The sequence below is a fragment of the Globicephala melas genome, chromosome 2, assembly GCF_963455315.2.
Source record: "Globicephala melas chromosome 2, mGloMel1.2, whole genome shotgun sequence".
NCBI lineage: Eukaryota > Metazoa > Chordata > Mammalia > Artiodactyla > Delphinidae > Globicephala > Globicephala melas.
Window position 1 is genome coordinate 12237036 of NC_083315.2, and position 23868 is coordinate 12260903.

At 48.7% G+C, this 23868-nt stretch overlaps 2 protein-coding genes across 2 annotated transcripts in view; one reads left to right on the forward strand and one right to left on the reverse strand.

Annotated features, from left to right (window-relative positions):
- Positions 1-12080, forward strand: part of C2H10orf67 (chromosome 2 C10orf67 homolog) — a 93147-nt gene extending 81067 nt beyond the window's left edge. Inside the window, exon 15 of the mRNA XM_060293678.1 lies at positions 10289-12080. Within this exon, the coding sequence (XP_060149661.1) occupies positions 10289-10324 (36 nt within the window). The 3' untranslated portion in view covers positions 10325-12080. The remainder of the gene's footprint in view (positions 1-10288) is intronic.
- A 7798-nt stretch (positions 12081-19878) lies between these two features.
- Positions 19879-21532, reverse strand: PTF1A (pancreas associated transcription factor 1a). Its single transcript, XM_030836847.2, has 2 exons — positions 20755-21532; positions 19879-20361 (listed from the first exon to the last, which is right to left on the reverse strand). The coding sequence occupies exons 1-2, from the start codon at positions 21530-21532 to the stop codon at positions 20159-20161; spliced, it is 981 nt and encodes a 326-aa protein (XP_030692707.1). The 3' UTR covers positions 19879-20158.
- Between the last annotated feature and the right edge of the window lie 2336 nt (positions 21533-23868).

Here is a 23868-nt window from a genome sequence, read left to right on the forward strand (position 1 = left end):
CTTGAGGGTAGTTTAGCAAGATAACGATATTCTGGGTTGGCAGTTATTTTTTCCTCCACATTTTGTTATTATACCATTGCCTTTGAGCCTCTGCTCAGGCTTCTTGAAGATTGTTGTCGATTTGTCAACCATTTGTGGTCATTTGAGTTTTCTTTATGTAGCTTTTAAGGTTTAGTCTTTATTCTTGATGGTCTTTAGTTTTACTGTAATGTACTCATTCTATAAAATGTATTTAATCTTGATCAATATTCAGAGTACAATTTGGATCATTCATATCTTTCTTTACTTCTAGAAATTTCTCAGCCATTGTCTTTTCAAATGTTGCTTGTGTAACATCCTACACATTATTTTCTTCTGAAGCACCTCACAGTCTCTTCTCATGCCTCTAATCTACATTTTCTATTTTTTGTGTCTATTTCTCTGTTGTGCATATGGATGGATTTCTTGATTTCTTGATCACCTTTTCCAGTTTTCCAATCCTCTCTTCATCTATGCCCAATTTATCCCATGTTTTAGTTTTATTTTAGTGACTTTTTTTATTTCCCAAGACTTTAAATTGATTCATTTTCAGAACCGTCAGTTCTTATTTTATCCTGGCCTGTTTTGCATCATAATTTATTTGTTTAGTGGACACTATCAATTATTTCTGTGAGCATACTAAACACACATTTTAAAATCTTTGTCAAACTATTTCACCAACTTAAATTTATCTGGAGTGAATTCGTATCCTGATAGCTTATCTTTCTGTTGTCTTTCCTAGCATTCCTTTCCTTTATTTATTTTGGAATTTTGGTTTACAGGGTCAAGTTTCTCTGTCTCATTCATATTCATTCCATCTCTCTCCCCCTCCCCTCCCCTCCCCCCTCCCCCTCCCGCCACCTGAATGCAGTATTTCCTGAGTACGGTTTGGTAACTGCACCCACTTCCGCCACTCTCACTCCCAGTCTACAGCCAGTTCTTATAAGTTTGGGGGTGCCTGTCCTGCTGTGACAATAGGGTCTTGAAGCCTTTAAGCCATCAGGTCGCTTGGCTCAGTTCCTGTGAGTGAAGTAAGTTTTGCCTTTGAGCCTCCCTAAGCCCAGAGCTTTCTAAAAAGCCATAGTAGCCCCAGGTTAGAAACTTTTTTTTTTCTCCCAATTTCCTTTCATTCATGCTTCTGTCTTTGAGGAGTGGTTTGTTCTTTCACCCAACACGGAGCACATTCAACCTCTGTCACCAAAAAGGAGCTTTATTCCTGGCTGTCATTGCGAATTTCTGCAGCTGGAATTACACAGGTCTGTGGTTTCAGCCTGTGTATGAGTGCTAGGGCTGCCGTAACCAAGTACAGAAGCTGGTTGGCTAAACCACAGAAATTTGTGGTTTCACAGCTCTGGAGGCTGGAAGTTTGAAATCAAGATGCCAGCAGGGTTGGTTCCTTCTGAGGTCTGTGAGGGGGAAACCTGTCCATGCTGCTCTCAGAGCTTCAGGAACCTCACGTGTTTCTTTGCTTGTAGATGGTGGTCTCCTCATGTCTTCACACAGTCTTCCCTCCGTGTGTGTGTATCTGTGTCCAGATTTCACCTTTTTATGAGGATGAAGACATGCTGGATTAGGGTCCACCCTAATGACCTCATCTTAACTCAATCATCCGCAAAGACCCGATTTCCAAATAAGGTCACATTCACAGGTCCTGGCAGTTAGGACTCCAACGTCTTTCGGGGGAGACACAATTCAGTCCATAACAGCCTTGTTCATTGTTTTACATTTCTTTACCTGAGAAATGTTTATCTATTTTATCGCAGTATGTCTTTGGTTTTTGGTTTTATTTTTAAATTTATTTTATTAATTTATTTATTTTTGGCTGTGTTGGGTCTTCGTTGCTACGCACAGCCTTTCTCTAGTTGCAGGGAGCAGGGTCTACTCTTTGTTGTGGTGTGCGGGCTTCTCATTGCTGTGGCTTCTCTTGTTGTGGAGCACGGGCTCTAGGCACGTGGGCTTCAGTAGTTGTGGCACGCGGGCTCTAGAGCACAGGCTCAGTAGTTGTGGCTCACAGGCTTAGTTGCTCCGCGGCATGTGGGATCTTCCCAGACCAGGGCTCGAACCCATGTTCCTTGCGTTGGCAGGCAGATTCTCAACCACTGCGCCTCTAGGGAAGACCCCCAGTATATCTTTGGATTATTTTCTTTTTAAATTGTTATTTATCATGTCCATACAGTATAATAAATCATGAACTTGCTATATTGTACTTCCTTCTCCCCCCACCAAAAAATTCCTATATGTTCAAACCAGTTTTCTTCACGTTTCTAGACCAAAGACCCTTCATTTGATTTCAGGCCTACCTTATGTATACAGTCTGTTCTAAGAACACTTCCCCTTTGTAAACAGTGGCCCCACTTCTTATTATCCTATACATCAAAAGCACGTATTAAATATCTACCATTTCTTGAAAGAACATTTTAAAAGTCTCTGTTGCACCTTAGTAAAAGTCCTTTCCCCCGGTGTTCTGTCTGTGAAATAGGCAATAAGTTACCTTTTCTGGAAAAGGATGTGTTATGGGTTGAATTATATCCCCCCCCTCCCAAAAGATATGTTGACATCCTAACCCCGGTTCCTGTGAATGTAACCTTATTTATAAAATAGGGTCTTTGCAGATTTAATCAAGTTAAGATGAGGTGATTGGGGTGGGCCCTAATCCAATATGACTGGTGTCCTTATAAGAAGAGGGAAATTGGGGGCTTCCCTGGTGGCGCAGTGGTTGAGAGTCCACCTGCCGATGCAGGGGACACGGGTTCGTGCCCCGGTCCGGGAAGATCCCACATGCCGCGGAGCGGCTGGGCCCGTGAGCCATGGCCGCTGAGCCTGCGCGTCCGGAGCCTGTGCTCTGCAACGGGAGAGGCCACAACAGTGAGAGGCCCGTGTACCGCAAAAAAAAAAAGAAGAGCGAAATTGGGACACACACACACAGGGAGAATGCCACGTGATGAAAGAGGTAGAGATTGGAGAGGTGCGGCTGTAAACCAAGGAACCCCAAGGATCTACAGCCACTACCAGCAGCTAGGAAGAGGCAAGGAAGGATTGCACCCAGAGTTTGAGCACGAGCAAGGTCCTGTCGACACCTGGATTTCAGACTTCCAACCTCCAGATCCGTGAGAGAATAAATACGTGTTGTTCTAAGCTATATGGTTTATATTACTTTGTTACAGCAGCTCTAGGAAGCTAAAAGCAGGATGCCGATTTGATCATTTCCATGACATCCACATTCAATAGATAGACAGCCACCGTCCCAAATGAGTTCAGGGGCCTTGTGTTTCCAGTTGGCATTACATCATCGTAGGGTAAGGAGTTCTGCCATTGACTTCTCAAGTAACGGAGACATCTCCCTTGGATTGATTAGAAAGCTACTTCCTCCAACTTCAAGGTATGTTGTCGTTTTAAGGAATCAAATGTGGTAAGGCTTGTGTATAAATGTGCCTGCCACTTCCCAGGCATTCAGTAAGTGATCAATAAATGTTTAATAAAATTGAGTCTGACGTTTGCATCACATCATAATTGTATGAACTTGGGTAACAGCCTAACATCCCTATTTGTCCTCTGGCTAAAGAGTCCCACTGCATCCCAGCGCTCTCCTCCTGTAATGCTGTCGACACCTTCTTTTCTTACTCATCCCCTCCCTTCCTCTTCAAGCAGGCGCCCTCTGGTCCTCCTTACCTTTAATGTCAGCCCTCCAGAGAGAAATCGGAACCTGCTCTCTCTCCTTCTCTAGCCCCAGATTACTCCACTTGCCTTCTGCTCTGAGGTCTGTGAGGGGGAAACCTGTCCATGCTGCTCTCAGAGCTTCAGGAACCTCACGTGTTTCTTTGCTTGTAGATGGTGGTCTCCTCATGTCTTCTGCTCTGCATCTCCCTGACACTTCTGCTCTGCATCTCCCTGACACTGCTCCTCCCTAGGGCACCCTCCCTAGGGAATCCTTCAAATGTGAAATAGTTTTCAGTTCCTCAGTGTATCCCCTGGCACTGGACCACACCCCTTGCATTCTGTTACTAATGAGTGTCCCTTAACTCTTGAAATGCTCTTTTTTTTTTTTTTTTTTGCGGTACACGGGCCTCTCACTGTTGTGACCTCTCCCGTTGCGGAGCACAGGCTCCGGACGCGCAGGCTCAGCGGCCATGGCTCACGGGCCCAGCCGCTCCACGGCATGTGGGATCTTCCTGGACTAGGGGCACGAACCCGCGTCCCTTGCATCGGCAGGCGGACTCTCAACCACTGCGCCACCAGGGAAGCCCCTGGATTTCATTCTTTGATTCACTTTTACACACTTTGTTATTCCTCTGTATCCTTCAATAGATGTCTGTGGCTTTCAGGATAAAACCAAATTCTTCAGTTTAGCATATAAGAGCATGCATAATCCCTGCCTCTCCCCTACATGAGCTCTCTAATCTAGTCATAACAAATGACTTGCTCTTCCCCACTCTTCCGTGCTATTCCATGCTTCTCTGCCTTTATACACGCTTGCACCTAGGTGGTAGGTCTTGTGCCTGCTCTTGCTGGGGTCGCTCATATTCTACAGTTAGCTGGCTGTCGCTGGCCTCAGGCTGGCCGTCTGCTGGGCTGACAGGTGCAACCACATCTTACATTTCTCATCATTGATCACGCAAACCCAGTCTTGCTTTCATGGTGGTGTCAGGGTTCTCAAGAACAGCAAAAAAGAGCAAGCACCAGTGCACAAGGACTGTTGAAGTTTGCTGACACCACATTTGCTTCTGTCCCATTAGTCAGAGAGAGTCTCATGACCAAGACCGGTCAACGTGGAGGCAACTGGAAAGGCTGTGGTTACCGAGGGGCCCACACTTCTTAACCTCCTAGGTTTCACCTTCTTTTTGTGAATTCATTCATTTATTTATTCATTCATTCCACAGACTTTATGAGCACCTACTAGATTTTACTTTTTTAAATTGAAGTACAGTTAATTTACAACGTTGTGCTAGTTTCTGGCGTACAGCAAAGTGATTCAGTTATACATATGTATATTCTTTTTCATATTCTTTTCCATTATGGTTTATTACAGGATATTGAATATAGTCTCCTGTGCTTTATAGTAGGACCTAGCTGTTTATCTACTTTATATATAGTAGTTTGTATCTGCTCATCCCAAACTCCTGATTTATCCCTTCCCCACCCCCATCCCCCTCTGGTAACCATAAATTTGTTTTCTGTGTCTGTGAGTCTGTTTCTGTTTTGTAAATAAGTTCACTTGTATCATATTTTGGATTCCACATACAAGTGATATCATATGGTATTTGTCTTTCTCTGTCTGACTTACTTCACTTAGTGTGATCATCTCTAGGTCCATCCATGTTGCTGCAAATGGCAGTGTTTCATTCTTTTTTATGGCTGAGTAGTATTCCACTGTGTATATATACCACAGCTTCTTTATCCATTCATCTGTCAATGGGCAGCTAAGTTGCTTCCACGTCTTGGCTATTGGAAATAGTGCTGCTATGAACACTGAGGTGCATGTATCTTTTCGAAGTAGCGTTTTGTCTGGATATATGCCCAGGAGTGGGATTGTTGCATCATATGGTAACTGTGAGCACCTACTATAAACAAAGACTTAGGCAAGGCACTGAGGATGCAGAGAGTCTTCTCAGTGCTTGAAATTTCTGTTCTAAGACTGACACTCAAAGATTAGCACATTCAATAAAAGTAATACCAGTATTTACAGAGGTCCCACGAGGCAAGGTGAACCTGAAAATGCCTCTCTGCATTTGTCACCATTTCTGCAGAAACTGCTACCTCATGAAAATCAGGATTAGCCATTAGCAGCCCCTTCCCTCATAAAGATCATAAAAAGCCAAAATACAGAAACGATGTTTAAAATATTTTCAGTGTGTAAATTTTTTAAAATTGTAACTGAAAAATGACTATATTTCTTTGGTAGCCTATAAATTCAAGCCATGGGGTTGTGTGAACACAGCATTTCCTTAAATATCAAATGTGGGCTAGAGGAGCAGTTAACATTTTAATCCTCCTTTCTTGTTTATAGGAACAAATTTGCTTGCAACTTCAGATTCACACTTGTGCAAATAAATTACAAAGACCAAAAGTGCAAATGAAAAATCCCTTTTCAAAGAACTATGAAGCTTCCATATTAGGTATAATGATTTTTCTCTAGGATTAGGACAGATTGCATGAGGAGCCCAGGCTTTCATAAAGAGGGGGGTGGGGAATTGACTTGGGCCTTCATTTTCTCACAAAAGGCACAATGCGAAGTGCATCTGTGAACATTGCATAATTTGTTATGTTCTACAAAGAGGTGGGTTTTTGGTATACACATACCAGAGCTATTTGGTACTGTTTCACCAATGATCTCTATTCAGGTCCAGAAAAGAAATTGGCCTCAGAAGAGTGAAAGGAGAGTAAATTTTTCTTTAAAAATTAGATACAGATTATCGCTTCAAAATGCAGGAGGGGATTTTACAAGTGACGGTGCACTGATTAGCTTTCCAATGGACACCCAGTCCTTTATGAATCGCATACTAGCTGTGGTCAACTGTGACCAATGTGGTTTATTACTCTCCCGAAGAGCTGAACTGAGATTACCCATCTAATTTAATTGAGAAATGTTGGGTGAACTTGAACTGTTTCATGGACATGAATGACCAGAGAATTTATTTGATAAGACATTAAGGGCTGAATATGGTAGCTATCTCTTTGATGGTTTGATACAGTCATTTCTTTAGTTCATTAGCAAATCTCTCGTAGATTTTTGTTGTTGTTGTTGTTCTTTTGGGGATTACATGAGCAGCCAAAATGAAAAAGGGAGAAAAACGTTTCTGTACCTCATTAGAAAAAAATTTTTAAACTTACCTTTATCGGTAAATATTCATGACACTTTTTAATGTAGTCTGAAAAGTGACATCAGCTTTTAAGTAAAGGAGGAAAAAAGATGTCAGGAAGTTAACTTGTTATTCACCAGCATTCTTTGCATTTTCTTGTAAACTGGGCAGTGTGAGCTTTTATTGCTGGCATCTCAATGAAACGTTTAAGGTAACTTTACCATTAGCAGAGCACACAAGGTAGCATCAGATGAAAAGGTGCTTTCTCTTCTTATGTCTGCTAACATTAACATAAATTCTGCTGTATTCCCAATGACAAGCGCTAAGGTGTAATGTGGATGTTTGCATCTTTTTTTAAACTGTATTTAAATGTGATATCTTTTAAACTACTCACAGAAACTCAGAGATGGAAACTCTTAAGAATAAATTACAGAATCACACCTCATGTTCCTAGTGACTCTTTAAATGGAATTTTTCATTGAAACTTTGTCATTAAAATAGAAAGGCCTTTGGTTGTGCCCATACAAGCATAATAAATTGTATATGTTTGTGATACTGAATGACTCTTGCCCATATGCTGCACTGCAAAGCTACATGAATAAGGCATTTACCAAATCAGGCCCACCACATTAAACAGAAAAACAATCTTTATTCATGGTAACTTATCAGTTTCAATTAATCAACCTTAACAATGGAAATTCTGATGTGTTCAAGCAACTTGAAAGCAATAGGTCATCTTGAGGGCAGCCATGTTGTGTCTTTGTGCCTAAGGTTTCAAACAAAGAGACATCTCCAATAAATATACATGCATATACATACATACATGTGCATATATATATGTACCAATGGATGGCCATATCTATGCCGGGTCACGCCAACCAAAATGCATGTTAAGTATTTAAGACTTTTATCATAGCAAATGTAATTATTTTCCTCCAAGTATTACTTTTTGAGCTCTGCAAGTGTAAACAAAAGGAAAGAAATTTCCATTGGATGACCATCCTTTCAGTTTCTGTGCTGCTATGTGAATAGCATTGTGCAAACCATTCCAATGGTTTTGAAAAGGGGTAACCATTGGTTTGATTTGGTTACACGGTTTAGTAAAGAGCTCCCTCCCACTGCCTTAGGGTCTGTGAAAGGTCTGTGACCTGTTTAGAACTGCCAAGTGAAATGTCATGTCGCCCCTCCCAAATGGGAGTATCTGCATTCATTTGATCAGTATAAAAAATGATTGGGGATGGCGAGATCAGTGCTTTTGAATTGCAATTTATAGCAGTTTACAAAAATGCACATTGTTGGAAAAGAAAACATGGAAGTGTTTCTTTCCAAATTGCATTACCTGTGAAATGTCATTAGTCTTTTAAGGATATTTACATCCTTTTTTTAAATTATTATTTAGGAGACATACTTCAGCTAAAGAAAATCAGAATTTTATTATATGATAATTTTTAAAACTTGTATTTTGGTTCTAGTAGCAGAATTCAAGGAACACAGTGTGTCCGCCTTCTAAGGATTAAACATAATTTGTTATCATTTCCACTTATTCATTCTCTAAGATGGTCTTTGCTAATCCGTTGCATTAGCGGAGGATTCCCAATTATCTTTCCCAGATTCTAGAGGAGTCCTTTGCTGGTAAATGCCTTGTCTGCTGATTTCTAATAGGGAATCTGAAACCACAGGTATATTTAATTCTACTAGGTCTCCATTATTCTTTCAATGGTTTACTGCTGAAACTTCTTTGTTGGATGAATACTTTCTAAAGTATGTTACCCTTTGATTCATCTACATGTATGCACAGTTTCATAAAAGGAATGTTATTTCTTTTCATTAAATTCGTACAAGAGTACATGAACTTTATTCCAAAAGTTAAGGTAGGCTGTCCCAGTTCATAAGTTAATGCAGCCACCTGGGTCTCTGGGATCCGGAAGTGCTGAAAGTTCCATCTTCTTCAACTTAGGCAGTGGGTAGAATCGGACATTATTTTGAAGATTCTTCTTTTAGTAAGAAAAGTTACCTTGGGAAAGGGGCCTTAGAACTTCCCTGGCTGATACTGGACGAGAGAAAGAGGGACCCTGCTTCAGAGAATACTTGACCCAGATACACTCCCTAGCACTCCACTTTGAACCTCCCAACCATTGAAAGCTGAGCTTGTCGCGTTTTTATCTTTGTTCATGTTAAGCCTTGGAATGACAGCCTGGCTCTGTGTCCCCCTCTTCCACTGCCCCGGCTGTGAGTGTCCACATTGACACCTACCGGTGACCGCAGGCTGCAAGTCTTTGTTGCCTTCTCCACGCTCCTGGCTTTCACTGGGGTTAGCTCAGGGCCTTTGTTCCCCTTCAAAGCTGGAACATCATATCCCATGTTGTGGCTTTGCTGTCTCAGACCCCCAACGCTTTCCTCACAATTTACACACCAGGTAAATGTCCCTCCCTACCGAGCAGAGAGCCCAGCCTGGGGGGGAGAGGGACGGGGAGCAGGGAGGGCAAACCTCCCCACCCCCCTAACATCAGAACCCCGCCAAGTTGATTGTCTTTCCTCCTCATTCATAATTTGCTATTTCATAAGGAGGAAAGATTGAAAACGCAAATGGAAATGTAAACCTTAGTCAGATCCTAGGACCCAAACACAAGACAACCCCTGCCTTGTTTTATTCTCTTACGACGGCTCGTAACTCCTGAGTCAGAACCGGCCTTGGTCACAGGCACCTCAGACCATATCTCCAGTCTGGGGCAGCAGGAAAACTACCTCAGGGGAAAACTTGATGGGCACATGCTATTTTGAAGGCCAAGGAGGATCTGGCCGCCTGACTGACCTGCCCTCACCCCCTCGTCGAGGTTACTGAAGAGGCCCCCCAGCTGGAGCCAGGCCTGGGAGACTCCACTGAAAGTGAGGGAAAGAGCTATGGGTGGGGAGTGGTTTATGTACAGAAGTAAAACAAATTTCAGATCTCTTGGTCTCTCCCTATGTTTAGTGAGGCTGTCAGAAGCCCTGGAAGAAGAGTCTTTAGAGAAGCCGTCGGTGCCCCAGAACACCCCAGTCAACGATACGGTTGCCCCTGAGTAGGCACCGGACACTGGGCTGCGCAGAGCGGGACCCCAGGAAGAGGGCCCTCCCCATCCTGGCGTAAGGACTGCCTCCCTGACAAGGGACACCATCTCCAAGGCGTTTCTAACATAACTGTTCCGTCTCTCCACATGTCGCGCACGCTCTGGAGCACCGCGCTTGAAGAGAAGGCCAAGTGCGCGCTCTGTGCGCACCTTTCCAAGCTCGGAAGGAAACCCCGCTCGCTGGCGCTTGGTGAGCGGGGCGCACAGACCCCGAGCCGCCGCCAAAACCATCCAGGCGCTTCCTGGGCTCAGCGGGGTGCCCCAGCGCCTTAGGTGGGAAGGAACGGACTTCAATTAAAATTAAAAAGTTTGAGGCACTAATCCAGTGTCATTCCCTCTCTAATCCACTCCGTCTCTCTGTAACAGGAAGTCGAACTGATTTGCTGCCAACTGATCCCATAAAGGAGAACCAGGAAACCTCAAAGAGGATTTTAAATTTCCTCAAAGGAGGTCCGCTCCGACATAGGCACGGGACTCCCAGAGTATCTTAAACGCTGTAAACAATTCTTCAGTAAGTGTGGAAACTCTTTGGACTAGTGCTTCCAGGTAAGGATCAAGATGAAGATTTACATATCTATTCTTTCCGGAATGTCAGGTACCATTTCCCGAAAGACCGGTTTGCTTTCTTCTCGGCGCAGTGGTCAATTGGGTCCTTTCTGTTCCCTTGACTACAAGTCAGGCCCAGTCTGCAGCCCAGTTTCAAGATAGTAGGCTCTGGATTGCAGATTTCTAAAGCTGTTTATTAAATCTCAGGAAGTATATTCGTGGTAGCCGCCACATAAAGCCGATATACCCTGGTGCAGATGAAAGCTACAGAGGCGATTTATTTGTGCGTAAAAGGCACTGGATTTAATTGGAGAGAGACGTGTTCAACTCGAGGACATGGGGTGGCATAGCGCGGTGGAGCATTATTCGAGCTTCATCTGCTATGCACTGTATGCCACCGTCCCCAGAGCAGTGTTGCCCTAGAAACTTGTTTTAAATCTGCGGCTATATATCAACACCTTTTTTTAGCAGTCCTTGGCTGAATTACAGTTACACAGTTTGGCGCTTCTTTCAAATTTCCTCCCATCAGTTTGGCTAAAGAAAGGAATTTTTCTCCTTTAGAAATGAATTGGCTTAATTAGTAAGTAGATTAATGGCAATTGCTGGTGAGTTGGTTTCCAGCAGAGTTTCACCAGAGAGGGTTAATCGGAGTCAGGTCTGGAATCTTTCCCAGAACTGGCTGCCAGCCACTTCCACCAACCAATCAACCCTACAAGAAACGGAGGAAATGAAATAGAACTTATATTCTCCGTGCTATCATCCTGGACAGTGAAATCCCTTGGAGACAGCCTCCTGGCTGGGTGTAGAATAGACTGTTTCATTTCAGAATTTTCACAGAAACCTTGAAAAGTTTCACCTTCAAGATTTATCTGGGTACCAAAGCGGAATTTCACATGGCACAATGAGTGTCTCCACAGAACGCTGAGGGCACATTGGAAATGCCTGAGGCTTTTAAGTCAATTTCAGGTTTTACAGATGTTGCACAAACCTCCTAAGTCCCACCCTAGATCTCATCTACCAGAAGTCTTTACAAAGTTTAGCTGTATGTTTTGCAGCCTTTTCACTTATTTTTTCCATAGTGATAAAAAATGCATTCATAGTTTAACTTGCAGCTGCATTACTCTTGCAAAAAAAAAAAAAAATCCCTGCTGAGAAATGCATATAATAGGAAAAACAGATCGGCTGGACAGCAGTGTAATTAATGCCAGAAAGGGCTGAGGCCGGTTTCATAGTTTGTCTTTTGAGGATATCACGACGAGACCTGGTGAAAAATGACGCATGCTTTAGCATTTCAGAAAGCTGGCAACGGGCAGCGCTTTTCCTTTTTTCTTTGACTTTCTGCCTCAGAACAAAGAGGTCGGCAGAACTAGCTAGGTTGTAATGAGTTCTATGTCCCTAGCACATTAAGTGCATCATGGAAACATATTGTATCGAAATAGTTTGGAGGAGAATACCGGGGATGAAAGAGAATGGGTGCTTTGATCAGCTCCCTGGGGTCCTGAGCGCGCACAGACTGACTTGCAAGGCGTTATTCAGCTGGAGCTAGACACACTTACAACACCATTCAAAGAAATTTGCATATCTGTAATTTATCACATTGGTCCAGAACATTTTCGCAAGGTAAATAAAAGTTGGCTGAATAAAAAAATCAATCATCGCAGATAGTGTGGAAACTGTGAAGCCTATCTCCATTAAAAACATAAATAAATATGTCCATAAAGCATGACGACTTAGAGGCTGACTTTATTATAAAATGTCCTTAGAGCAACAGGTTATGCGCTGACAGAGACAAGAGTGGCCACAATTTCTTTGCACTTCTACTTTAGGAGAGTGCATTTCTAGCTTCCCACTAGAATAAAGGCAGAAAGTTGAAGAGATGTGTGTGGCTATAACCAGCACCGTGACATGCAGAGAAACGTTAGTACACACTTTGAGGAGATGTGGAAGATGGCTCAGTCTCCTCGGTGTCTGCAAATGCTAAGGTTAAATCTCATTTCTTCTCCTGTTGATTTCATTGCCAAGCCCTGGTTGCTGAATTTAGAAGCTCAAGAGGATGAAATGACCTGACATCCGGTCAATAGGAAAACTTGCTTTGGAATGCCCCATGAGAACAAGTGAAAATTTAACAGGCAGGCATTGTTCTGAGTTTTTAAACAACCCAGTTAAACAGCAAACAGGAATCTTCAACTTGACCTTGAAAAAGACTGTGTGCCTGCAGATAATCTATCAAACAACTCTGGATGACAATGATATATTTCAAAGTATTGTCAGATGAAAAGATTGATAAATTTGCTGCTGCAGAGGGAGAACTTTGGAAACAGGCAACAGGCGGTTTAGCGCACTCCCTCTGCCACCCCCTCCTCTGTCCTCGCCTCCCCGTACCCCCCCTCCACCCCCGGCCTTGGGGCCAACTCAGTGGAAGAGGGCCAGTAAATCCGCACTGTAATATTTCTTAAGGGGCACAGAAAAGCTGTGAACAGTACTTCTCATATTAAACGCGATATTTCTTCGCTTTCGTGGGGAACAAAAGTCATAGCAAGACGTCTTTATGTCTAGTTCAGTCAAAGGCACATCTCCGTTCCCCCCGCAGAAAGGTCAGTATCGTTGTGTTTGGTCCACCGAGGGGGTGTTTTCACGCTGAAAACTGAGCCAGCTGTCCCTGTCATACCCTCGCCATTGGGGAGCACGCACTAGCCATGGTTATTAGGCACATTCTACACCTGCAAAAATACCGATTTCCAAGACTTTTCATGGACACCCCGCCCCCCCCTCAGTTCTCATGCCCCCTCCTCTTTCGTCTACTAAACGTTGACAACACAATTCAAGCGCTGGATGAAAGCACTGCACGCAAGAGGAAGGCTGGGGAGGGACGGCTCAGCCAGCCTCTCATGGTGTCTATTGAGCAGGCATCAAAGAAATGAGGCATCAAGGATGTTTTCAAAAGTACAGAAAAACTTCCCAATAGTTGCTTAGAGGAGTCTCACATTTGTTATTCCCACACATCCTAACGGTTGAACGCCAATATTTAGATTTTTGCACCAGTGTTAGGTGTACGTGGGTGGGTGTGCAGCCCGCAGTCCTTCACTGAGAAGTGGTTCTTCTACAACTTTTACTTGTAGTTAGCATGTCGCTGACCAAGGTCAGGAGATAATTTTTTTTTTTTCAGAATTGCCCCAATTCAAGTCCACGTCTCTTTTGAAAATCCGAATGCCAACACACTGTTGCTATCCATTTCAAAACACTTGCCCAACTGGATTTCACAATAAAACTCCTTCTAGAAACATCCACTAGCTAGCCTTCTCACCGGAATCCCATTCCAAAGGCTTGTACTCTAAAGGTAGGTGATTACCTAGCTGTTTGGGGGACGGACCTGTGGCCCAAACAAGAAAGGAGCTAAAGGCGATCCCGTGCAATCGCTGGAAATAAATCGTAAAACTAGAAATAATTGAGGAAACTTCACCTGAAGGGTGAGAATGTCCCAGGTGCCAGTTCCTCTAAGACGAGTGCAAAAGAAACTAGTTTTCTCTAGGAGCACTTGGGGGTGGGGTGAAGGACTAATGATTCCTATCTGGCTGCGGTGGGGGGGGGGCGGAACGAGGAGTGGAAAGGGAGGATTTAAGGAGCCCGTGGTGTGTCCCTAATCCAGATCTTTGTCTAGTCCTTCCACCCAAACTGCAGAGAGATACAGAAGTCCACAGAGTGGCCAAGTGCAGGAGTGCCCAGGATGCCTTGGTTTCCCGGGACAAAGGCAGGCGTGAAGCACACTGCGTGCCACAAGAGGCAGGGAAGGGGTGCCTCTCACTAGCCGGGAACCCTAAATTCTTCCCTGGGGCCTCGGGGCCTCCACACAGCCCGCCACCATCAAGCAAAGCGCCGGCGCCTCTCCAAAGAGATGTCAGCGCCACAGCTTGTTTGGAACTGGTGCCGACCCCCCAGGGAAAGCGTTGGCGTGAAGCTGCGGGGATCTCCCAACGGCCAAGACCACCCCCCGGCGGGGCAAGGGTAGATGCCCAGGGTTCAGAAAGCAGGAGCGGGTTAGAAACCTGCGCCCTCGCCACTGCCGCCGCTGGCGCTGACGCCTCTGCCCAGAGGCAAAACCAGCTCGTCGCAGCCTGCGCCCCGGGCCACGGAGCCCTCTGCAGGCGGCTGCCCGAGGGATCCCCGCCCGGCCAGGGGGCGTTGTTACCCCCTGTCTCCCCAAAGGGAGCTTTGGGTCCCATCTCCTGCCCTCCTTCAGGCCGTTCAGCCCCCTCTCTGCTCGCCGCTTCCTGAAGCCCCTCTTGGAGACTTCCATGCGCAAAGATAGCAGGACTGCGGAGAGCCCGGCGCCGGGCAGCCACTTCCAGCCTCGAGGGAAGACAGACAGCCCCCGAACCCCGACTGCCCCGGGAGCAGGGGTTAGGCGAGCCTCTGGGGATGCTGGTCCGACTCCACCCCGGCTCTCCCGAACCCTGGGAACGCCGAGCAGCGGGCGGGGCGCATGCGCGCCTCCAGCCAGGGTCCCTCCCCAGCCCGCCGAGTTTGGGGAAAGTTTGGCGAGGTTTGCCTTGGCAGCGGCGTAACTCCCAAAGGCCGAGCTGCCCTGGGGATGCGGCCAGGAGGCCCCCGGAGTCCCGGCAGCCGTCTCGGCGTGGGCCCGAGGGCTGAAAGGCGGCAGAAGGTGGGGAAAAGGAGGCCTTTTGTGTGTGGCACAGGACAGTCACTTGCGCACAAACGCTGCAGCGCGCTCCGCCGCCGCTTCAGCCTCCTCGGCTGCACCTCCGCCTCCGAGGCGCTTCCTTACAGCCGAGCCCTTCCCCCGCCTCCCCCCGGCCCCGGCCTTTGTTCGGCTTGAAAGTAATGCTGTGAATTAAAAGAAATGACAATATTTTCTATCTGCTTGAAAGTCCAAGAGAAGAGCCCTTGAGCTTGGCAAAAATCAGGCAAATCATTCATCATGCCACCCCGCACCTGTGGTCTTGGCATTGAAAACCCTCCAGACCTATTCCTATTAAACTTAATTATTCCCCCAAAGCACACAATGGTTGAAATGGAGCAGGTTGGAGTCTGTTTATTGGTGGTAAATGTTTTTCTGAAGATCTTCTGAATCTCATTGTTAGCTCGTTGTTTGAGGCTGCCCTCTTTCTTTCAGACTAGAGTAGCCTTGGACTTTTCAATTTTCAATCGTAACATCTGCTTAATCGTACGGATCAAAATATGGAGACACAAAACATATGTAATGGTTGATTTGTTAAATCCTGGTAATGAGTTATTAACAAGGGAAAACAATAGGCTAGGATGGTGAGAGCCTTATGGTAACAGAGTCACTTTATGTAACGCCTGACGTTTCCCTTCTTGATAAATGGAACTAAGGCCTGAGCGCCAGGTGATAGCAAGAAAATCAATGTCTTTAGGGGCCAGCACGGAGACTTTTTTCTATGTGAAAAATTAGGAGACATAAAATTTAATTGGCTGATCAGGAGGGGGGGAAGCAGTGGTCTTGGGTTTAATTGCCAGTAGGCTTAGCAAGGGAGACAAAACAAGATTTGGGCCTGTTTGTTTGCTGCACCCCAGCTTCAAGTCCAAGTGTATCATTGAAAATGTGTTTTATTATAACACATGTCATGCTTTACAGTTCCCATATTGTGTAAAGACAATAGTTAATGGTACATTAAAGACAGGCAAACCATGCCAACACGTCTTGGAGACATTGTAAGGGCCTCTCTCTTTGCTTGTTTTAGGCAGCTGCAGCCCAGGACCCAGAAGCACAAAAAGAACAAGTTTGAAATACCAGGTGCACCCTAGAGCACCACGACAGGGATTGATATGTTATAGCCCAGGACATGAACCTAGCAATAAAGATATCATTGCGATTGTCTGCGGCTTCCACGGCCTGTAAAGCCGAGAGGCCTGAGCAGCCCGCATTCTGGCAGTCCCCTCTCACTCCCTGGGTTTCCCCATCTCCCTGGGCCAAATCCCAACACCTGTTGGCCAGACCCCACATCCCATCGTGGGAATCGCTTCCTACCAGTGGTTCCAGATCTCAAAAACGCAATTGGTTGTGGAATTATTTAGGGCCATTCCCACAGGCTGCAGAAGGCTTTGGAAGGCAGTGGGAGGGGAGGGCGAGGGAGAGAGGGAGGGCGAGGGCTCTTCCCAGAGAGGTTCTCCGGGGAGTGCTCTACTGGTGTTTGTTCAGCCCCGCAGCTGGTACTCGGTGCCACCGCAAAGGCCCATTAATGGAAATGGGATGAGTTTATGGATTTAAGAGGCTTCACACCCTCTCCACAGAGGGGCGTTAATCCTGATCCTGGCAGATGAGCAGTCCTGGGAATCACCCGCAGCCGATTTCACAGGAGTTCCAACAAGGCTCTTTATGCGCTCTGCGCCCAGCCTGGGGTGGGAAGCTCATTCTCTTTCCCATCCACTTTTTTCTACCTTACAGGACCAATAGGCTCCAGAATTCAACTTTTTGTGAGGGCTTTTCATTACTCCTTAGTGTGCCCTCCCTGGGAAGGAAGAGGCTCCACAAGGGGGCTCCATCCCAGAGGCCACCCAGCTCAGGGTGGGGAAGTAGGTCCCTCTTCTTGACTCCCTCTCCTCCCCTCTCAGGAGACAGCCCACCCCACCTCACCTCATACGTGAGAATCCCCTGATGAAAAACAAAGCAAAGAGGTTTGGTGCCTTGGTCCCCAGTCTCTGAAAATAGACAGCTGCCCTTTTGTGACATGTAATATCTTTTAAGGCAACAATGAGAGGACACTGACCCCAACGCCCACCAGAAATGTAGGCGAGAGAGAGGAATGAGGAGAAGGGGCTTTTACTGTCTAGAGCTATAGGCACTCTGACACCAAGGCAGAATAGAATGGTCGAGCAACCTGGGATGGAGCCCAGGAGGATGGGCTGGAAGTGAGGATGTGTACTTGGTGGGAGGGGGGTAAGGTATGGGGAGAAGGGAGCCCCCCACACCCAAACTCTCTTCCTTGGCTTTACCAAACCCTCTCCTGTACCCCATCCCCCCCATGACCGCTTGCATGGAGTCTGGACCACTGGGCAATGATTTAGCCAGTTTGCCAGTAGAGATCAGAAAATGCATCCCGTTCTGGGTTTGCAGCTTCTTTACTACGCTAAATGGACAAGGGCAGCCAGGGAGGGCTTTAAACGCTTTCTCCTGGTGGTCCCAGGCTAGGTTTCAGGGCAGGGGCTGATGAGTGTTCAGAAGAGCAGGGCTGAGCCAAGGGTCTCCATACCCATCCAGAAGGTTGGCTTACTGGATTGTTTTCATAAGCATTTTTGCTGAAGTTGGAAGAAGAGTGTCGACTTAGAAGGACCGCTGAATACCTGTCACTCAAACTGCCCCCACGCTGATCCTTCCAGTGCCAGGCTGTATTTACTGGCTAGAGATGCCCCGGGCCAGAGGTTCTCGAGCCTGGCTCTGCCACAGGGAGAGCCGCTCCTGCACCGAGCAGAGCGCAGCTCCGGCCTCTCCGCTGCCAAAGGAGACTCTGAAATGATACGTTTGTTCTGCTTTTACTGCCGCATTTTTTTTTTTTAAGAATTGCTACACTAGAATGAATGGATTATGAGTAAATAAAAAGAAGCTGTCAGTCTCTTTGAAGGTTGTGTTTAAAGGGACTTGCCAAGTCAGGACAGAAGAGTGACAAGATAGAGACCCTGGTGTTTTCCATGCTCAGCCCGGCTCTTCCGCTTCATCTGCACCGCACTAAAGGATGTCGCTGAAGCACTGAATCACAAAAAAGTGGCACGCAAAATAAAAGGTGCCACATCACAATGATGGTAGTGTTTTAACGGCGGATTGCCACATTCTCTAATCCAACCGAAACGCAGGTCTACACAGCCGAAGAAAACGGTACAATACTTACATAACTTATAATTAAGTTGAAGTCTGCCTACCATTTGACTTTCTAATGAGTGTAATGAGATTACATGCCTGATAGAAGCACTTGTGCAAAAGCAACTTTCGTGTTTAATGAGGCCCTAATACAGGACAAAATCGAATTATTTTCTCTAGTCCCCAAATTCTGCCTCCAGTGTGAAATCTCCATCTTTTAGGGGGAGGGACGGGAGAGGCTGGAAAGGGTGAGAGAGTCCGTGGCCAAGGGCCTCCTGGGAGCTTCGCGACGCAGAATCTCCGCGCGTCTGGCCAGGCCGCGCTGCGGGTCGGGCTCGCGGCCTCGCTTTAATTGGTTTTGGATGACGTCCATGGCACCCGCGGCGCGCGGGAACCCCTCGGTGGGTCTGAAACTAGGTTAAAGCAATTAGCATGCTGCCGACATATTGTCCTTCGGCAGGGCCGTGGGTACCGGGGCGATCGTACCTTGGCTGACAAGGCCGCTGCCTGGAGGGGAGCGACACCCCGCCTCCGCAGGGCCTGCGGGGCACGGGGTCTGCGGATCAGCCAGTAGGTGCGCGCCGGGCGCGCGAGGCCCCTCTCGGTGCCTTTCCCTCCGCGTCCGCGCCGTCCGAGCGCGCGCGGGACCCCACACACAAAGCCGCGCGCCCCGATTCCCGCCGCCGGCTGAGGGCGCCCCGAGGGCCAGGGCGGCCCCGGGTAGCGGCGGCGGAGACTAGCCCGAGTCCCAGCTTCCTGGGCTCTCCCGGCGCGCCCTTACGCCTCTCCCCTTCGCTAGGGGGCGACCCTGAGCCCTCCACCCGAAGCTCGCCTTCTCCCCACGCTGCTTGCCTTAAAAGGACTAGATTCTGGAGACAAAACCAAGTGAATTTCAGAAATAACCCAGTTGCAGAAGTGGCAGAGAGGGCGCCCTCCTTCTCGCCTTACCTAAAAGACCCTGGGTTTTGTTGGAAAGCATCCGACAGGGTCTCCGGCCTCAGCATGGTCGTCTTCCCCATCTGAGTTCCATGTATCTGACGCTGTAACTGCAGAAGGGATGGGTCACAGGGCGGCTCAACAGCAACCCTTTCTCCCCAGCCCATGGAAGCAGAAAGGCCCCTTCCCTTGGCTAGACCAGAAGCTAGCCCCCTGTTGCCACCGGACACACTTTCTACACTATGATTAGGCAGGGTGCCGGTGACCTTGGGTAAGACAAACATCGTCTCCCAGCCTTAGCTTTCCCGTCTGAAAAATGAGAACAATAAATAGTCTATGACCTCCTTGCCTCATAGGGTGTTTGGATGGTAGGCTAAAAATACAGGCGAAATATTTACGTATTTAGCGCTGGCGATTCAGATGAAGAGCTTCTGAGAGAACTGAGGCCTAACCCTCTAACCCAATTCCTTTCAGCAAAACTAAAAGCTACGTTTGAGTCTCTGGTTCAGGTTTTTTGTTTTTTTTTAAACTAAGTTAATTACACTCCATCATGTATTAAACAAATAACTTTTACAAAAAGGTGTAAATAGCATTTATTAACATTGCTTAGAAATAAACCATATCTGGCAATAAATTAGCATGAAGTTTTCTGGCCAGAGTTCTTCCAACAATGCAGAGTTCTGCCAAAGGTGCTGGGTGGAATCACAGACTATTGCATATTTTTAGAAAATCAGGATAAATTATATAAATTATATATTTTAAAAGAGATCATCTATTTCATTAACTCGACAGGATAATAAATAGATAAATAACAAACAGTTGATTGCCATTAGAAAAATGTGATTCTTAAATTACATTTACGTTATATACATGTACAATGTGCACAGAGACACAATCAGATCCTCTGGCGGGTCTGGGACTTCTCAGGACACAAACTCAAAGGGCGGTTCGTTTTCTATGTTGTTGAAGGAAGATTTGCTGTTGAGTTTTCTGGGATCCTCTGGGGTCCACACTTTGGCTGTTCGGATAATATTTTGTTCTTTGAGTTGTTTTTCATCAGTCCAAGAGAGAGAGTGTCCTGCGAGGGGAGGGAGGCCATAATCCGGGTCGCTGGGGGAGGGGGACCCTGAGGGGGTGAGAAGAGAAAACAGACTGTGAATGTCCAACTCTGTTCCCAACGGTGCCCTCCGGTCCGTTAGGATCCCCTCTTGGGCGCCTGGACAGACAGGCGTCTTAGGTTCCATTAGAACGACCCTCTTCCTCCACCCCTCAAGCCCCCAGCGCCTCCACCCCGCAATGCCAGAAGCTGCAATTCTGTCGGGGACGCGCACCCCCCGAGCCATGGTCAAAGTGGCGGAAAAAAACCTCAGAAACGCCAGCTCGCGCTCAAGGTGGCCGGTGCCCACGACCCGTCCGTCCGTCTGTCGGTCAGTCGGCTGGTCGGTCTGTTCACCCAGCCCCTCCGGGACCTTCCCGTGCCCGTCCCCGTCTCCCCCAGCTGGGAGGCGGACGCACTTACGGGTGCCCCGATGGCAGATGATGACCTTCTGGACCTGGCTGCCCGGGCTGTCCCCGCCCAGGCGCCCGCCGCCGCCCGGTCCCCCGCCCCCGCCCGCGCCACCGCCGCGCAAGGGCAGGTCGGCCTGCACGAGTTCGCTGAGAAAGTTGATGTAGCCGATGGCCAGGCGCAGCGTGTCCACCTTGGAGAGGCGCTTCTCGTAGGGCAGCGTGGGGATGTGCGAGCGCAGCCCCTCAAAGGCGTCGTTTATGGACTGCATGCGCCGCCGCTCGCGCACGTTAGCCGCCTGCCGCAGCTGCTGCAACTCGGCCTCGGAGCGCACGCGCCGCCGCCGCCGCGCAGCCGCCGCCGCGCCGCTCAGGCCGCGCAGCCGCGCCCCGGGGGACAGCACGGCCGGCCCGGCGCACGGGTAGGCGAGGCACGAGGGCGGCGAGCCGGGCGAGTAGGGGAAGCCGCCGGGAGGCGCCCCCACCTCGCAGCAGTAGCCGCCACCACCGTCCTCCGGCTCGCCGGGGCCCCCCGAGGGCGGCGGGGCGAGCGCGTGCGGAGCCACCGAGGGCGCGGGCTGCAGCAGTAGGCACGCCCCGTCGCGGTAGCAGTACTCATGCAGCTGGTGGCTGAGGAACTCCGCCTCGGCCTGCTCGTCGGCCAGCAGCTCATCGCCGTCCTCCAGAGGGTCCCGAGAGGACTGGTCGGTGAAGAAGTCCTCCTCCTCAAAGTAAGGGGACGGGAAGGCGTCCAGGCCCCCGGGGAAGTGCTCTAGCAGCACCGCGTCCATGCTCTGCGCCGCCGAGCGCCCGGGGGACTGCTGGCCTGGGGTGAGGGTGGTCTCTGGAAGTTTGCTGCGGCAGTTCGGCCTTGTCTGGCAGCCCCGCCCTCACGGCCCGGCGCGGGAGGCGGCGAAGACTGCCCGCCCGCTTCCAGCCCCCGGCCTCCCTGGGGAGCCCGCGGCCGCTGCACTCTGGCCGACGCCCGCGCTGCGCTGGGGAGGGCTGTGCCGGCTGGCTGGAGCTGAGGGCTGGCACGCGAGGATTCTTATAACTACATCCACAGGCGCGTGCCAGGGACCCGCGGCGCCAGCCAATCACCGAGTGCGGGGTGCCGGCGGGGAGGGGGCCGGGGAGGCTTTCCGCCCGGTGGAAGCTCCCGGGGCGGAGGGGAGGCGGGGCCCGCGCGGCCCGGGGCTCCTCCCGCCTCTCCCCGCCGGCTCCTCGGCCGAGTACCTGCAGGACGCGCGGCTCCAGGGGCACCTGCGGCCCCCGGCGCCCGCCGACGCGCGCTGCGCAGAGCCAGGCCCTTCCGCGGGGCGCCTCCGCGCAGCCACAAAAGTTACTAAGGGCGCGTCCGCGGCCCAGGCGGCGGGAGCTGATCGCGGGCGGAGCTCGCTGCTCCTTGGGGGTCGGCGCAAAAACTGCTGGCAGCCTGGGCAGTCCAGGCGGTGCGTTTCGCCACCCCCATCCCCGGAGCGCGCGGGCCTCCGGCCTGGGTTCCATTCCCGGCCTCTGTCTCGCTGCCGAACCTTTCCAGGACTCTGGTCAAGTTGGCACAGTGTGTGCCGCTGGGGTTGGAAGGCGAAGCGATGCAGCTCGCAAGGCGTTCCAGGCGCGGCTCGGGGTCGAGGGGCGCGCGGCTGCGGGGCGCTGCTCGGGATCCTGACTCCGGTATCCGGTGCTCCGCGGCCGGCCTCGCCTCGCCTCCCCTCCCCTCCCTTTCCCCGCCCGCAGACAGAAATAGAGACGCTGGAGGACGCCTTGGAGAGCGGCTCAGAGGGGCACGTTTCTTCTGAAATCAAATCGGGACCCTAGGGGTCCGGGGCAATAAAACCGGATACAAAAGGAGTCAATTGAGTCTTCTGCTCTGGAGCAGTCAGGAGGGAGGGCATGGAAGTTAAAGGGCAGAGTGGGAACCCTTTTCAAAGTCTCTCACCAGAGCCTCTCACCTTTCTGACTGGGAACTGGGACCATCCCTGAATGATTTTTTTCCTTCCCGGCCTTTAAAAAAATTTTTTTTTTTAAACCAAACACAAAACATTTGTGCTCTGGCCCATAACACACTCTATCACAGACTACGATTGCAACACGAGTTCCTCAGTTGAAAAGTAACAAAGAAACACTTTCAAGGTCGAGGCAATTCTGTTAAAAGCCAAGCTCCAGAGAGTTCAGAAGTGCAGCCGACCGCGCGTGTTCTCTCAACAGAAGACCTAGAGTCACTGCCTCCCTGGCTCAGCCTCTTCCTTTTTCAGACACTTGTCCCACCAGAGGCTTCTAGTGGGTGTTTAGACCCCTCTCAAAAGCCAAGTCCATGTCTCTTAGAACAGCGATTTCAACACGCTTCTTGGTTTTAGACATTACATTGTATTTAAGTGAATTCTGAGACCAAAAAAATTAAGGGCAAAAGATATATAAGAAAACCAGAGATTACCCTACCTTGAACGGCCAAGGACACCAGAGAATTCTAACCCAAAGACTTACTGTTTTTCAGCAAGTTCTTTCCTGTTAGCTCATGCCCTTCCTAGTGAGGTGATAAACTGATGCAAATGTGGACGGTTTCCCTGTGTCCGACCCTGGGCTGCAATTTCCTGTATTTAGATTGACCTTTCTCACCTCAAAGGGAGGGAAGCTGTTTGCGGGGGAGGAGGTCAAGACCCCGGATCCAGCCAGCTGCTGGAATTGGGCACCCAATTCTCTTTATGTTTAAAAGACCCTCCTCCCCTCCCCTCGCCTCCCCTCCCCTCCCCTGGTTAGATTAAAACCCAGTAGGGACATGGCTTTGAATCAATCCGAGCACTTGGAGGAGTAACAACAGATGACCAGACTTCAAACCCTTATCCAAAATATTGATAACCAGTCCGTGGAGGAAAGACTGGGATTCCAGCCCACACAGGCTCTCTTCAAGAGGCCTTCTCTGATGGATCTAGATGGCTCTTGGGAAAATGTTTGCGTCTTGGATATGCGGGGGGCGGGGGAGGAGCTGGGGGAAATGGGCGTCAGTAAGCGTGTATTGGGGGATATTTTAACCCGATGTGATTTTTAACAGTCAGGGTCCCCAGAAGATCACCTTCTGTATGCTTGAGGAGTTTGTGGAAGAGTCCAGAACTTTGCCTTGGGCACCCAA